At 42.7% G+C, this 16931-nt stretch overlaps 1 protein-coding gene across 5 annotated transcripts in view; it reads right to left on the bottom strand.

The window, feature by feature from the left end:
* CRYBG3 (crystallin beta-gamma domain containing 3) overlaps positions 1 to 16931 on the bottom strand; it is a 95657-nt gene that overhangs the window by 2504 nt on the left and 76222 nt on the right. For all 5 annotated transcript variants that reach the window (XM_058555644.1, XM_058555645.1, XM_058555647.1 and 2 more), the window contains 4 exons: positions 9704 to 9843; positions 6450 to 6573; positions 1204 to 1362; positions 87 to 246 (listed from right to left, as the gene is read on the bottom strand). In XM_058555644.1, the coding sequence (XP_058411627.1) occupies positions 87 to 246; positions 1204 to 1362; positions 6450 to 6573; positions 9704 to 9843 (583 nt within the window). The remainder of the gene's footprint in view (positions 1 to 86; positions 247 to 1203; positions 1363 to 6449; positions 6574 to 9703; positions 9844 to 16931) is intronic.

Genomic DNA, 16931 nt, shown 5'->3' with positions numbered 1-16931 from the left:
ATTTCTGTTACCCAGAAGGAGGAGGAGGGCTGTAACTTAAAATGCTATCCAGGGACACAAAACACTGAGTTTCATCGCAGGCCCACCTTTCACATCAAGGACAAGTCGGTCACTGAGATAGGAGTTGATGGTTCCATTTCTGTTCAGTTTCCACTTCTGCCTGGAGTGCCCATGTTCAGTCCAGAGGGCCACTTTAGCTCCGGGTGCGTCCCGGCCACCAATCACATCGAGACATGTATCACTGGCCTACGAGGGTTAAGAAATACATTGGCAGTACTGTGTTTGCTAAAATCAATTGAATTGGGTCTCTTTTCTTTCACATGAACAAGTCGGAGATATTACATAACTGTCTTATCTTAAAAGAAGACTACATGGCATAATTATAATTTCAGGAAACTTTTTTTTTAAGTCTTTATGGCCGAGGAAGGGAGGGGATGGTACAGAAATAAATCTGAAACAGAGGTACGTGTTTTTAAAAGGATGTCTGCATCTGACAACACATGTTCAATGGTTTGTTGAATTAGAATTACATGTAAGCTAACAGTCTTAGCATTTATTAGGTCGAGCTTGGTTTTCTTACAGAAACATCAGGTGAAGTGCTAGATATCCAGACAATAATCACTTTTAAATGCTTTTCATTTTTGTTGAATCATGAGAAAAAAAGTAGACAATCCATTGGAGATATAATAAAACGGGTTCTATTCCCCATCGCGTCAAACGTAATGGAGGGATCACAGAGAAAGACACCTACGTTTTATTTTCTAAGCTTTGTCCAATAACAGCTTCTTCTATTACTATTTCACTGTGTTTTGAAAATGAGAAGGTTTCAACGTGTTTGGAATCACAAAGATGCTGATTTTATCTGGGCCATGGAGTAAAGAACAGATGAGCACACTGTCCAAGTTGGATCCGTGACTTTTATCATTGGTTTTAAAAATTATCATTTAGGCGTATCCATAGTATGTGATGACCTTAGTTTTTACTTTAAAATAGAAACTGGATTTTCTAGATCAAAAAATTCCCCAAGTCCTTTCACTTAAATGCTTTAGTAATACGTATCTCAGTATTCATATGACCCAACAACCAAAATATTTGTTTGTAGGACATTGCATTATTTTATCATTCCATTTGATTTGGCAAGATTCTGGTTTCCAAACGAAAAAAACAACAAAAAGCAGGGCTCTGTATCAGTGGGTTGGTTACCTTGGATTTAAAGAGTCCTCGACAGTAGTGCCAGATCTGAGTGTTCTTTCCACTGTAGGGAGAAATGCACACGGATGTGGCCCTCGTGTCAGCTGCATTTCCAGTGACTGTCAGATATTCATCCCGGGCTCGGTTCTTTATTCTGATGTACACTGCAGGCTACAACAGGGAGAAACAGAGCCATTTAGAAAACATTTTTTTTTTTTTAATTGATGTTTTAATGGATTCTAACATTGTGAAATTTTGGGTTGTACATTTTTGTTTGTCCATCACCATATATATGACTCCCTTCACCCCTTGTGCCCACCCCCTACCCCCACTGCCCCTGGTAACCACAGTCCAGTTAGAAAACATCTTTTGAATCTGGAAATCAATCCTTTTGAATCTGGAAAGCTTGGAGGGGAAGTGAGAGGTGACAGAATTTAGCAGTTGCACTCTTACTCCCTTTAGCAAATACGTAAAATTAATATTTTCTATTGACAAATCCTTAGACCACTGAGCACAAAGCTTAAATTGTGTAGTCTCTATTATACTTTTCTGAAAAATGCCCTTTTGGAAAGGTAAAAGGTAATATCTCATTCACTAGAACTCACTAGTTCATTCACTAGACATGGCAAGGGGTGGTTAAGAATGAGGACTCGATGAGTTTAATTCAGTAACTACTGTGTCCTCGCCGTGCTTAATAAGGGCAAGACACCACCAGCACGGATCTCCCAACAACTCCACAGAGAGTGCAGTGGTCAGACACTGTCCAGCTGTGACAGCCAAACGACTGCCATGGGAGGTCTTGAGACACCCAGGCAGCTGCAGACCCAAGGAGCTAACGGTAACCCCTGTTTACATTTATACTTTGTTGACCTTTATTCTTCTTCAGAGGAAGAGGCTGTGCATGTTTAATCACTACTCAGGTATTCAAAAATGGGGTAACAAAGGACTTCATCCCCTGGACCTGGTATATATACAGGAAGTTTTAAAATATTAAATCTAGGACTTGCCTCTAAGGATAATAGCTAACGTTTATTGAAAGCTTAGTATATGTCAAGCAGTGTGCTAAATGCTTTCTGGGCCACTGTACAGTCTATCAGAATTAAATAACCAGAACAACCCTTTAAGAAAGTACAATTATGACCAGAATTTTATAAATAAGGTTAACACGTATGTGGAGAAGCCAGGTCTGTCTGCCCCACAACCCTCCCTCTTAACCAGGATGCTGTGAGGCCTGTGCTGAAATGCACTAGTTACTCTTCGACACGGAATAAGAGACCAATTCCAAAGGTGGCAGTGTGACCTAAGTAAGATGAAGAAAGGACAGCACGTGACTGAAGCGCCACAAAAACCATTCTTTCAGCCCATGACTAGGCCTCCAGTCTTAGTGTAAATACTGGACACTCAGCATCCCCACGTTGGGTCAGGTGTTGGCATCCCCATTAGAACCTTGCTAAATAGTAACAACAAATGGTCTGTTGTTTAATAAGGGAGCACTTTCACTGAGAAATGTGTTAGATAAATGCAACAAGGTATCATGGTAAGACCAATGAGGAATACTCTACTATTTTGAAACTTATGATAGATCCGCATGGGGCCAGTTGAATTTTGGTAAATTGCTGCCATGTTTAGCCTTCCTAAGGAAATAAACATTCTGAGCACTTAAGCAAATAAAAGGACAAATTTTTATCTGGTCAAAGTAAGTGGAAAAGACCTCTACTTGGCAAAATGTTTTAAATGTTACAAACCACAACTTCCACATTCATAATGCAACAGTAATGTATAATTTAAATTTCTATAATTCAGCCTGGTCTCCCACTTAATTCTTGAGGCTTCAGTACATCTGTATTACAATTTCCTTATTTTGTACATGTAAGAAAACAGGTGTGACCTTCACAGAGGACAGAGTTCCAATTATGTGAGGACCAAACATCACAGTTTTGATCAATTAACTCAAGCAAGGTACTAATTACCCTTATTACAGACTTGTAGTCTGACTCCTCTGTAATTATACTTTAAAACAGTGATATGCATTATAAGTGCCTTAGTGACTTCCTAATTCCCAACCTCAATGAGGATCACATTTTAATTATTCCTGAATTTCTAAGCAAGAATATGAACTAAAGCAGTACCAATAGCCCTACCCAAAGGAAATACTGCCCATAATACTGTTTTAGAAACCCAGATTTCAGGGCCAGCCCCGTGGCACAGCGGTTAAGTGCGTGTGCTCCTCTGTGGCGGCCTGGGGTTCGCAGGTTAGGATCCTGGGCACGCACCAACGCACCACTTGCTAAGCCATGCTGTGGCAGCGTCCCATGTAAAGTGGAGGAGGATGGGCACGGATGTTAGCCCAGGGCCAGTCTTCCTCAAGGGGAAAAAAACGGGTGGGGGGAGGATTGGCATCGGATGTTAGCTCAGGGCTAGTCCTCCTCACAAAAAAAAAAAAAAAAAGAAACCCACATTTCTTTGCTGGGTTTCAAAGCCGTGCCTAAATAAACAGGGAAAATAATCTATTAAAATAGTTTGAAATCAAATGTTAAACCAGAATGGGAATCAGGTTGTTCCTAAAGCACAATGCAAGAATAACAACACGTATATCGTCAATTGTCAAACAACTTCTATGTAAAATCAGAGGCTATTGTTCCGGCCATCCTTTATCTCAAGGCCTTGAACAAGAGGCAAGGACATCTTCCCCAGCAAGGAACCACCTTTCAAAAGCGAGGGAAATATTCTCAGCATCTAGCCTGGCTTCTCAAGTTTCTAACAACATAGGATTAAGCATTATTATAGAATTGGTAAAAGCCAAACTGAATTCCCATTTCTGCCTTGCTTTTCCATGGCTTTTCAGTGGGATTACCCATCATCCCACTGGGCAGGAGTGAGGAAGCAAGGTGTGAAGGTCATGGAATCCTGCACCACACGCTCCACCAGGAAAGCCCACTGATGGTTACTGTACCTCAGAAGAGCGTCTCCAGTTCTCTCAAGGGACATTGTGAATGATAAGCTTTCAAAATAAATGTGTTACCACAGTAGTACGAGCCAGATGTGTGTCAGGCTCTTTACACACATCATCGTATTTAATCCTCACACGATACCGAGGTAAGCAGTGTGAGCACTGTTTCACCAGTGAGGAATCTGAGGTGCCAAGAAATGAGGTGACTCACCCAAAGTCACACTGCTGACAAGTGGCAGAGCTAGGATCTGAGCCCACAGAACCAGGGAGCAGTGGGAGTGAGTGTGGTGTCAGAGTGTGTGTGTGAAGGGGGAAGCAAGACCAATTAGGTTAATTTTTATTGGCTACCATTTATTTAGCACATTATGTCAGATCTGAACATCAGAGCCTCAGCACTTCCATCCACCTGCCACGCTCAGCTCAGGGCCTGGATGGAATATGTAACACCAGTCTGTAACTGTTGATCTGTTTTGGAGGAAAGTAGGGTGTGGCTGCTTAAGAACACAGATTTTAGAGCATAATAGATTTAGGTTCAAATCCTGATTCTGACACTTGGATGACTTTTGCCAATTTGCTTTAACTCTCTGAGCCTGGGCCGGTCCCGTGGCTTAGCGGTTGGGTGCTCGCGCTCCGCTGCTGGCGGCCCGGGTTCGGATCCCGGGCGCGCACCGACGCACCGCTTCTCCGGCTATGCTGAGGCCACGTCCCACATGCAGCAACTGGAAGGATGTGCAGCTGTGACATACAACTATCTACTGGGGCTTTGGGGGGAAAAAAATAAATAAAATCTTTAAAAAAAAAAAAAAAACTCTCTGAGCCTTATTTTTCTGTCTAGAAAATGGGAATAATAACTCCTACCTTAAAAGACTATTGTTGGAATCAAGTGAGAAAAGGTTTCTAAAGGGATAAGAGAGAAGTGCAAGTGGCATCTCCACTGACCAAGCTTGGCCTAGCTTGGGTTTCCACCCTCCATGGAACCTCCCACTGTTCCACACATGTTCACACTTCCTTTCTCTGAACCAGGCATTGCCCATGGCCTTTTTTTTTTTTTTTTTTTTATTTTTTTTCCCCCCAAAGCCCCAGTAGATAGTTGTATGTCATAGTTGCACATTCTTCTAGTTGCTGTATGTGGGACATGGCCTCAGCATGGCCGGAGAAGCGGTGTGTCGGTGCGTGCCCAGGATCCGAACCCGGGCCGCCAGTAGCGGAGCGCATGCACTTAACCGCTAAGCCACGGGGCCGGCCCAACCCATGGCCTTTTGATGATTACACAGTGTTTTGCATTTTATGTTACTGCTTTGAGTTGGACATGTTTTACTCAACAAAATGTAAACTTCAATAAGGCAGAAATCATGTCTATCCTTATATCTTCCATAATTCTGTGCACAATGTCAAACATCCATTTATACATTCATTCCTTCATTAATCAGAGTCCCTGAGTTCCTACAATGTGCCAGACCTGTGACAGGCCCTAGGGTAGAACAATAAGCAAAACACCCACAGCCCCTGCCTTCACGGGTGAGGAAGCGCCTGATCTGGCCACAACTATATGGTTACGAACTGTGTGCAGTGTCTTGTGGAGAAAGAACCAGATCTTTTAGGATCTAATTCAGATTGGGAGAGGGTGAAAGAGGCGCCCTGGAGGACCTGACACAATTTGAATTTAGAGGGATGAGTAAGAACTAGCCAGACAAAGAATGAGGGAAGAAACTTCCAGACAGGGGGCACAGTCTGTGTTAGGAGCCCTACTGGGAAAGCACTCTGCACATCAGTGCCTGTGACAGGCACAGCCATGAGTGAGGAGGAGACGGGTGATGGAGGAGGCTGGGGAAGTAGGGGGCCGGGGAGCTGATCACATGGACCACGCTGAGGGGATTAGACTTGTTTCCCAGGTGCAGTGGGAGGCTTCTCAACAGAAGACTGACAAGCAGTAGGTGTGCAGTAAATACTGTATTAATTAAATTGCCAGGATCCATCCTAAGTATTATGTAAGGAGGGGGAAAAATCCAAATACTTAGAAAGTGAAACTAGGGCAGTCTCAGAGTTCATTCTTGTTTCCACTGCTTGCCACGGAGCTTATGATACTTATTTTTCCACGAAAAGTCACCAAGGTCACCAAGACTTTGGACTCAAAGCTAAAATCTAATGTTGACCGTAGATACAATTTTATGAATTGGTTAAAATCTATAAGATCCCTTGTAACATATGGCAAACTAAATTAAATGTTTAAAATTTCAGATGCTGTGGTTTATGACATTTCTACTAGAAAATCAAGCTATTTGGGATCTTATGGTTCTTTTCTCCTTACCTGCTTCATAGGACGGAGGGAACCAATTGTTTTCCATCCACTGAATGCTGTCCAATTTGGGATCTCATTAGGCTCAAGGAGGATTTGTCTTCCTAAGAAATTGGATCCTTCATAAGCTATCCACCTATATAAGAGCAGGAAAGAAAAAAGTGGGTACTGAAAAACAGAAAGCAAGCTCTTATCAAAAATACCTGCTATTATGCCAAATAGCGTTCATTCTTTCAGACTTGTAGGTTTGTAGATTTTTTAAGAAAAAAATGTGTAACTCTGGGACCGGCCCTGTGGCGCAAGTGGTTAAGTAAGTGTGCGCACTCCGCTGCCGTGGCCCGAGGTTTGCCGGTTCGGATCCCAGGCGCGCACCGACGCACTGCTTGGCAAGCCATGCTGTGGCGGCATCCCATATAAACCTCACACACACACACACACAAAAAACGTGTAACTCTATTTTTTAACAGAAAAAGCAGGGAGGACTAGGAGAAAGCCCACCGGACTGGGCCTCAGAAGATCTGGATTCCAGTTGGGAGTCTGGTTACCTTACTTCTAAAACGAGGTTCCCTCCAGCTCTAAAATTCTGCGTTCCTTTGATAATACAAAGTCTTTTTTTTTTTCTTCTGAGGAAGATCAGCCCCGAGCTAACATCCATGCCAATCCTCCTCTTTTTGCTGAGGAAGACTGGCCCTGGGTTAACATCCATGCCCATCTTCCTCCACTTTATATGGAACGCCGCCACAGCATGGCTTGACAAGTGGTGCGTCGGTGCGTGCCTGGGATCTGAACCTGCGGACCCTGGGCCGCCGAAGTGGAGCACGTGCACTTAACCGCTGCGCCACCGGCCCAGCCCCACAAAGTCTTTTTTCATAACATTTTATTATTCAAAGATAGACCATAACCACTCACTATTACCCAGTTAACAAACACTAGTTTACTCTCCCACTCTTAGGCTCATCATCACACGTCTGTCGGGGCCTCTTCGATGGCTCTAGTGACCTCTCCAGACACAACTCCTTCCATAGCTTCTCCAAGGCCACCAAGGACTACTTAAAATTATCCACAGAAATCCCCTGGCTTACTCTTACTTCAAGGTCTGGCTCCTTCGCAAATCCTTCTCAAAAGCCCAGGGGCCTTCACCTTGGGCCAAGGTAAAGTGTGTAAAAGTGTATAGGGCCTGACATGAGTGTCTAGAGTCCCAAGACTCACCTAATGGCACAGTCACGCCCATTCCTTTACCGACTGACTCTCGCTGCTTTTGCGCCACAATGGCACGTTGAGTAGTTGAGACAGAGACAGGATGGCTGACAAACTGAAAAAACCATCTGGTGCTTTTCAGGAAAAACTTGCCAAGCCCTGTGTTAGGTAGTTATCAAGCTGGACGCTAAGGAGGATAAGCTGAGACTGCCATGAGGATCTGAAATTCTCAGCAGGACTCAAGGTCACTGCAAACAGTGCCTTCAGAAAGTATGTGTAGCAGATGAAGTGCTGCCTTGCCTGGTCCAGATAAAGCACCCTGCTCCCCACTACTGAGATCAGACCTGGCCAAATTATGGAGATAAACAAGATGGACGATCTTCTACCCCTTCTTGCCTACCCAACTCTAAACCATCAGATTGTTGCAGAGTCAGGACAGCATGACCATGGAAGGGCTATCAATCTCTCTGGCTTTGCAGATTCTTTAAACAGGCAGGGAAGTTTCAGTAATAACACTTAGGCATGGTTTCAGTCAACTATACCTCATTATATATCAATTTACATGAATTCCACAGTTGAAGAGCATTAAAGCTTGGCCCTCATTACCATCACAGATCAGAGATATAGGATAATATGGGGATTCAAAAAAGCAAATGAAACTTGTCGCTGAGGGTAGCTGGCTGTGCATAAGTCGTAGTCTATAAGCCATATGTTTCTAGGAAACTCTTTAGATAGCCTTCCCTACTCCTTACTCCATATATCAATTCTCTTAACGGAGAATCCAGAACAATGAGAGTAGGTGGATAGTAAGCTAAAGGGAAGAAATAAGAATGTCAAGGTAAAATGGCACCAGTTTTCTACAAAAGAGTGAAGTAAGTTGGTGAGAAATTTCCAGAGGGGAGTCAATAATTATCAGTTCCACTTAGGAACATAAAGAAAAGAAATGTATAAAAATGCTGTGAAAGCCCTATATCACAAGAATGTAGAATTCAGTTCAAACAGACTTAGTTAAGTGGTAAATAATATACTGGAATATAATATGGGGATTATTAAGCTTAGAGAGAGTAAATCAATAAAAATGTTTAATAAATACCAAACCATGTGAAATCCTTTGCAGAAGAAAATTTAAACTGCTATCCATGTGAATAATACAAAAGCCATTTATTATAATAGTTGATTTAATTTTCAAATCAATTTATATTCTTGGCTTTCTCTGTCATTATCTCCAGATATTTCAACAAGTAGTGTTGATTATCACACAATTTAAAGGTCAAAAGAAATAAAAACAGTCATCTTTATATTAATCATCAAGAGCTGTGTGTGTTCTTTCAGGGGACTTTCCGCACCAAACCCCACATGCAGGAGGAGGGGCAGCTTATAGCCATTCTCCACAATGGCCTGCGAGGCCGACTTTCCAGGAGACACTAGAGCTTCAACTTCAGGGCCCCGCACTTGCAGGCTTCTTACCACTTTTGTTCTAAATAAATATGCAAGTTCACGCCTAATTTATGTATCCAGAGTCTCCCCAGATTGTAGAAGTGCAGGCCCCACACAGCCTGGATCCACCCTGACGGACAGCCTGAATGAACAGCAAGTCTGGTAAGTGTGCTAGGTTGACAAGGGTACTCAGCATGAACATAAGTGCCCTGGAACAAACAGTTCTCGAACAAACAAGAGGTCAAAACAAAATACAACAAAACACTGTCAGTCTTACAAGCAGGCGATGGTCTCCACCAGTCAAAGTCACTGATTTAATCAGCCTTCTCCTGAAAGGAAAGTGCGTGCAACCAGCTAAGGTCATCTGGTCTACCAACTCTAGGGCCCGTGCTCTGGACACACAGCAGCCCTCTCTCCCGAAGGGCTCTTCCCCAGATCACTGCAGGTCACCACCTACTGGAGATGATCCACAGTCTTCTCTGATTTACACAGAAGCCACGATTATTACATTGAGCGAGAAAGAAGTGAGAGTCCCATCAGACCAAAGCCAGCAGCCATGGGGAGCACAGAGCAACCCTACACCTGTCCGAAGACGGTGGCTGCAGCAGGCCACACCCTCAGCCCATACTTACAGTCCACTTTTCACCCACACCGACTGGGTGTAGAAGTGCAGGTCCTTGTTCAGAACAGAGTTCACGGCCTCTTCTAGATGTAACTCTCTGCCCTCACAATGTTCCAGAGCAAAAAGGCTGATGGAGGGTTCTTCAAAAACCTAAGGGCACAAAGAAGAGAAAGCGTCACCACACAGGCGGCAGACCTCAGGGACATCCAGCCCCAATGCAGGGACCCTGATCCACTGTATTCTCAAATGCATCATTTGCTGCCCTACCCTCTAAGGACTTTACACGCAAAATTGCACTGGTGGTATTAGATTCTATCAATAATTTTATTCACTTTTTGTACATTAAAATTGAAGTTTCAGAAAAACAATCTTAGTTTCATAATAAAAATGGACACCTAGTTCCAATCACATATTAAGGTCCTGTTGTGCTGTCACACAGACCACATATTGGTCCTGCCAATGCTGTAACAACAGAATAAACACGGAATGGACTGGCACCTCGTTCCCAGGAGGCCACAGGAACAGTCACTGAGAATGCAAGACTCTATGGTTCTAGGCTCCCAAAAACATTCCTAGGAGGGAGGAAAAGGCATTTTTATCTTAACAACAACAACAAAAGGCCAAAATGCACAGGAACAGGAATGATTTCTACATTAAAAGTAAGTATTCCCCCACCCTTAATGTCAGACAAGAACAAAATCAATTTTGCTTTTTTTCATTCATTAGTATATGCAAGACACAGTATATGCTAGGAGACTTTGGGGGGATGAGAAATCAAAACAAAGATGGAAAACAAGGATCAAACACCATCCCTATGTTCGGGGCATTACTAACTAGAAGCTAAATTAGGAGGATTGCAAGGTGGTGTAGTGCCATCCAGGGTAGAAAAGGATATGGCCTGTGAGGGTGCTCAGTGGAAGGATACACTGTTTTTAGCAGAAAGGAGCAGGAATCAGGAGGCTTCATGGATGTGGAAGCGTGTGAGCTCAGTCTCAAAGGATGCAATGGATTTTGACAGGCTGAGAGAGGAGAGGGAAGGCACTCTGTGCAGAGGAAGGGAGACAGAAGTGCATGGGACTTGTTGGGGGTCGGAAAGTAGACTCATTCGCCGGCACACAGACCCCACAGGAAACAGGGTCCAGTGCTCCCACTGTCTGCTGTTGTGTGTCGAGTTGCCTGCTTCTTGCCACTGACAGGGCAGAGTGAGATTCATTGCTGACAGAGAGTCCGTGGGGGCTTTTGGACTAGGGACGAGGACTAGACTGCAGTGTCTGTAACTTGGTACATGAGAAGCAGAGCACCCGCAGCAGGGACTGTCGGCGGTCAGAGAGAAGTAAGTAGACAGTCCAACCACTGGTCTCATAATTGACCTGCAGACAGACTTGCATAAGAGCAAAATGAATTCTGAAAGCATTATTCCTTGCAGCAGCATTTGGAATAGCAAAGGATGGGGATGACTTAAATGTCCATCATGAGGGACTGGTTAAATAAATTATGGTACATGCATAGAGGAATTCTACACAGCTGTAAAAAAGAATGAGGCGATCTATAAGAAAGATCACCAAGATATACTCTTTAGCAGAAATACAAAGTGAGGAATAGTTGAGAATAGTGTACTTCCTATGCTACCATAAAGAAAAGGAAAACTTATGCACACACACATACACATACTTATGTGCTTATATGTAAATTAAAAATTTTCTTAAAAAAATAAATATGAAACTCATACCCATGCCTACCCATTGGGAGAACAGGATCTGAGAGCAGAAAGGCATGAGAGGGAGCAAAGGTCCTCACTGAATGCCTTCTGGTACTTTCTGATTTTCTGACCATGGGAATATATTATTCAAAAATTGAAATTGGTAATTATTATGCATATGTTTGCATGTGTACGTGTGTTTGTATTTTTTTTAATGGCCTTCAGGAAATGTATCTGGCAATAACATGAGTGAAAAAAAGAGAGAATGGAAATGAAAGTACAGTGTATAGGAAGAATACTCCAGGCCAAAAACAGAATCAGACCTAAAATAGGGAGGGGGCAGGGTGGAAGGCTAGGACTGATGAGTAAGGGATGGCCAGATAAACTATCATAGCGATAAAACAGACATGGTAAGGCAAACAAATGGAACGAGTAAGGAAAACGATGTGCAGAGATGTGGCTGGGGGCAAGGTGGTACAATGTGTACACACAAGGAAATCTGGAATGGAAATATGCCAAGGAGCTAAGAACTTAGATTTAGAACTGGATATTTTAAGTTGAGATAGAAGCAGGATAATCTTAACAGAAATATCCAACAACACTGGACCTTTTGACCCTGAGTTCAGGGAAAAGGTCAAGTGTAGGGTGATAAGTTTGGGAACTCTCAGGATCCAGGAACTAAGGGGACCCAGTCAGGAGTGAGAGAATGGAAACAGAAGGAGGTGAGAGGGGCGCTGACATGCAATGGTGGTGGTGATACAAGAAGGGCCGGGGAGGTGATTGAACTGATGAACGAGGAGAGGAGGGCCCAAGGGAAACGTTATGGAAGTACGGGGGAGAGGCAATTACAAGGAGGAGTTGTCCACAGTATCAGACACTTCCCAGTGTGGAGGACGAGCCTGTCTGGGCTTGGCAATTGAGAGGCAGCTGGGAGCCTATAAGAGCTGTTTGAGTGGCGTGTAGGAGGTAACGGTGGAGTGGAGGTTGTGAGGGCTGAGGAATGAGTGGTGAGACACTGCAGACAGTGTGTACAGGCTATGTGTTAGAGAAGGGTGGTAAAGAGCAGGAGAGAAATGGGCTAGTGGCCAACAAGAATGCTGCGGGCACAGGGGAAGGGGGCAGTGGACTGGAAAGGAGCTGAATAAGGCAAGACAAGAGGGACGGTTCTAGAGAGGAAGTGAGAATCCAGTCCATTGTTTCCTCTGTTCAGAACCCGACTGCGATCAGGCCATGAGAGAAAGGATCGTTTTGGAAAGGATGAACTATGCTTCCTCTGAGACACAAGGAAAGATAGATAAAAACCTGGAAATTTCTCGGCATTCTCTTTTTTTTTTTTTTTTTTTGGTGAGGGAGATTGGCCCTGAGCTAGCATACGTTGCCAATCTTCCTCTTTTTGCTTGAGGAAGATTGTTGCTGAGCTAACATCTGTGCCCGTCTTCCTCTATCTTGTATGTGGGATATGCGGGACGCTGCGACAGCATGGCTTGATGAGCAGTGTGTAGGTCCTCACCCAGGATCTGAACCCGTGAACCCCAGGCCACCGAAGCAGAGCACGTGAACTTAACCACTACACCCCCAGGCCAGCCCCTCCAGGTTTTTAAAATAGGTAAACATGTGAGTAATTTTCTCTTCACATTATGAGGCAAAGGTTACCTGCTGATCAAGGAAGGTCTGAAGCACGTCCAACACAACTTTCTGCGGTGATAAAAGTGTTGTAATCTGCACTCTTCACCATGTGACTACTAGCCACACGTGGCCACTGAGCATTTGAAACGTGGCTCATGTGACCAAGGGACTGAATTCCTTTTATTTAAATTTATTTAAATTTAAGTAACGACAGGAGGCTAGTGCTATGGTATTGACAATGCAGAGCTAGGGATCAGAAGACACTGGAAAAGAACGTAACAATCTCTGTGTGCAGTGAGACAGTAAGCTAAGTGTGAAAAGGCTGCCCAGGAGCACTGATTTTCCTTCAGTAAACACCATAAACTGGGCCAGGAATAGAAATTCATCTCTAGTCGCTGAGTTACTGAGTGGCCGCAGGCAAGATTAGGCACCTCTTCTGCTGCCTGCAAAAATAAAAACTGGAGGCATCCCAACAGTGTATAGAAGAAATGTCCTTATAGGATCCAGAACAGCTGTAGGTTAGAAATGTAGCCAAGAGCCGACTCTCACTTACCCACTGAAACTGGTGACTGGAAATGAACGGATAGTCAAAATCCACAGATAAGCCCCTGACTTGACTGCTGGACTTTTCCCAACATCTTCACCCTCCAGCTTCTAAGAAAGCGTTTCAGCTTACTTCTTTTCACATGTACTTGTTGAGTTACTAACCAGTAGAGAAGGGCAGGCAGGCAAGGAGACTGGCACAGCTCACAATCAACCGTCACATCCCTCCCTCACCCAGTAAAGAGTCTGCTGAGTAAGAGGGGCAGACACATTCAAGGCCCTTCATGGTGACATGATGTAACTATTGTAAATTACAGAGGGGAAAAAATTAAAAACTTCCTATGAGAATGTAATTTAAATGCTAAGTAAAATAGCTGTGTATATTTCCCTCTTCCTTTTGCAGAAAGCCCACAAAGACGTTTTTTACAAGGCTGCCATTATCACTCAAACTGCATCAAATTCACTCCCCAATTCCAAGACCATCTAGCAATTCTATATCTAGAAATTTATCTTAAGGAAACAATGAAAAATTTGATGAGAGGATCACAAAAATTGTTTAAAAATGATGCAGGGGGATTGAGAAAAAAATGTAGAAAATGACTGAAATAATATTTGTTATGAGTTTACATAACTCAGTAAGGATACGCTAAGAGACCCAGTACATAAATGGGCAAGGAACATAGCCAACAGCATTAACCAAGGAAGAAATTTGATGGACAGACTAGCGTGGAAAACATTCTACCTCTCCTTTAACAACGGGAGAGATAGCATCACGTGGGTCAATCTATCAAATGTTTCATTTGAGAATATCTATTGTTTCTAAGCGTAAAGTCATTCACCCTCTAGAGGTTTGATAAATATTTAACTTGATTTTTCTCTATTTAAATTGTTTTAATTTAAATGGTCTTGGGGCCGGCCCCGTGGCTTAGCAGTTAAGTGTGCGCGCCCCGCTACTGGCGGCCCGGGTTCGGATCCCGGGCGCGCACCGATTCACCGCTTCTCCGGCCGTGCTGAGGCCGCGTCCCACATACAGCAGCTAGAAGGATGTGCAGCTATGACATACAACTATCTACTGGGGCTTTGGGAGGAACAAAAAAAGAAAAAGGAGGAGGATTGGCAATAGATGTTAGCTCAGAGCCAGGCTTCCTCAGCAAAAAGAAGAGGATTAGCATGGATGTTAGCTCAGGGCTGATCTTCCTCACAAAAAAAAAAAAAAAAGGTCTTAATTTATAAATATATTTAACTTTATAAATACACTTGATTTATAAATGTACTTAAAGGCTAGGAAGACTAGGAAGGTCAACATAAGCACTAATGTGGGCAGGATAGTGGAGGTGGCTAATAGATAATCATTCAGATATAAAGAGTGCTGAAGAACTATTTTAAAGTCATATTCTTCTGAAACATTTTACAAACATGAAAGTAGGAAGAGATGTAAACTATTAATAATCTTCAAAACTGAAGATGACAGAGTAATCTGAACTTTCCAAGGACAATAGAAACCACTAGAATTTAATTACGCTTTGAGCTCCACAAATGTCTTGGCCTCAGTCCATGTTAACTTAGAAGACAGCCAACATTTGGGGCCAAAGCTCTTCTTAGGTGTCAGCAGTAACAGGACATTCCTGATGGGTCAGGTCTAAGCCATGCAAAGGACACAGTTTCTAAAAGGAGGATGTGGTTAAGAAAGAAAAAGAATACCTGAACAAATTGTATAAATGAAACTTTCAGTAACAAAAAAACTCATCGCTCCTCATCTAAAATAATTTAAATGACAATAATAGTAATAACATAGCACTTACTACTTATTAATAGGAACCATATTACTGTTTAAAATGTGAAAAATTCCAAATCCAAAAATACATTCAGATGTGGGATTGTGACCTGTATTCACTCCTCTAATCTGTGCAGCCTCCCTCTGGTGTGGGGAAAATTACCACCCCACCACACAGATGGAGAATCCCATCACACACAGTAAGGGAAGAGCTGGCACGTGAGTCTAGACAGTATGGCCCCAGAGGGGGGCTCTTACCCTGACACTGTGGTTCTAAAATACTCTAAGCACCAGTAATTTCAATGTAGAATATTTCTGATTGGCATGTGTGATATCAGCTGAGGCTCTTGACTCAGCTTGCTTAGCTGGGCAATGCATGTGACCCTCTTCTTACCAAGTGTGCCTGCCATCTGAATTTGAAGCTCTGAGATCCTGGTAGGAATTCTCTGTCAGGAGGACTACATTCCTATCAACACATCTTCAACATAACTAGATAAAAATTTTAAATCGAAGTAATTGATTTTTGACTTAAAATAACTACACAGATTTGTACCTTGGCTGCATAGTTCTTTGAGTTTCAAATCACCGCTTGTATTGAAAAGGTGTTGATAGGACCTGCAGGGTACATTAAATGGTTAGGCTTTAAATATACCGTATGTGTTCATTTTAAAAATATTTAGCAATCAGCCACCAAGAACAGCTGCATCCATACATCCTGCCAGTATCACTTCATCCCAGTCTTTGCCAAATGAACCACGGCTTATAAACGAAGTACAACTGGACTGAATTAAAGGAAAGGAACCATAATGTATACCTCACACACCATTCCATTCCACAGAAATACCAAACAGTGTGCGGGCAGAAAGTTACTTGAAATGATAAAAATTTAATAGTAGGCTCATAAATCTCTAATAAGACTCTAATCTGGAATCTTCTGTTTGGCCTATTTAAACCAAAATCATATAAATACCTTCAGCCTACCAAGTTTTGATGTTGCCTAACAAATATTAACGATCGTCTGTGAGCTGCTGTAATATTATTGAGTACCCACCATGTGCTAAAGGCTTCCCATGACCAGCTCATTTAAACCTCACGTTATTCGCTGAGAGAGTTAAGGCTTAGAGGGGTCAGAAACACACCAGGGTCACTCAGCTAACAAGTGATGGTCTGTCACACTCCAGACCAAACTCTTCACCAGTGAACTATAATCTTCCTCAGAAAGCCTCTTCCATTTGGCTTAGAAAATCAGTTTCAATATAGATTTACCTTTCTAACCGGTCTTCTTTTTTATATTATAGATTTACCTTTCTAACTGGTCTTCTTTTTCATCTCTTTTTTTAAAAAAAGTTTTAATACATCTCCAAAAGAATAAATAATATATAGATGATCATGTGCCCAACACCCAAAAGTAGTACATTTTAATTTTACTATATTTGTATCAAATTTTATAAATACATAAAACATAACAGCTACAGCTGAATTTGAATCACCCCCCTCCTTAGGGGTAACCAGTATGCTGAAGTGGTGGTGACTCCTTCCAGCTCATTTTTATACACTTTACCAACGGTTATGCATCCTTTGTTTTTAAATTTCACA

The sequence above is a fragment of the Diceros bicornis genome, chromosome 15 (genome assembly GCF_020826845.1).
Source record: "Diceros bicornis minor isolate mBicDic1 chromosome 15, mDicBic1.mat.cur, whole genome shotgun sequence".
NCBI classification, from domain to species: domain Eukaryota; kingdom Metazoa; phylum Chordata; class Mammalia; order Perissodactyla; family Rhinocerotidae; genus Diceros; species Diceros bicornis.
Note: the sequence above shows the minus strand (reverse complement) of the source record. Positions and strands in the feature narration are given on the sequence as shown.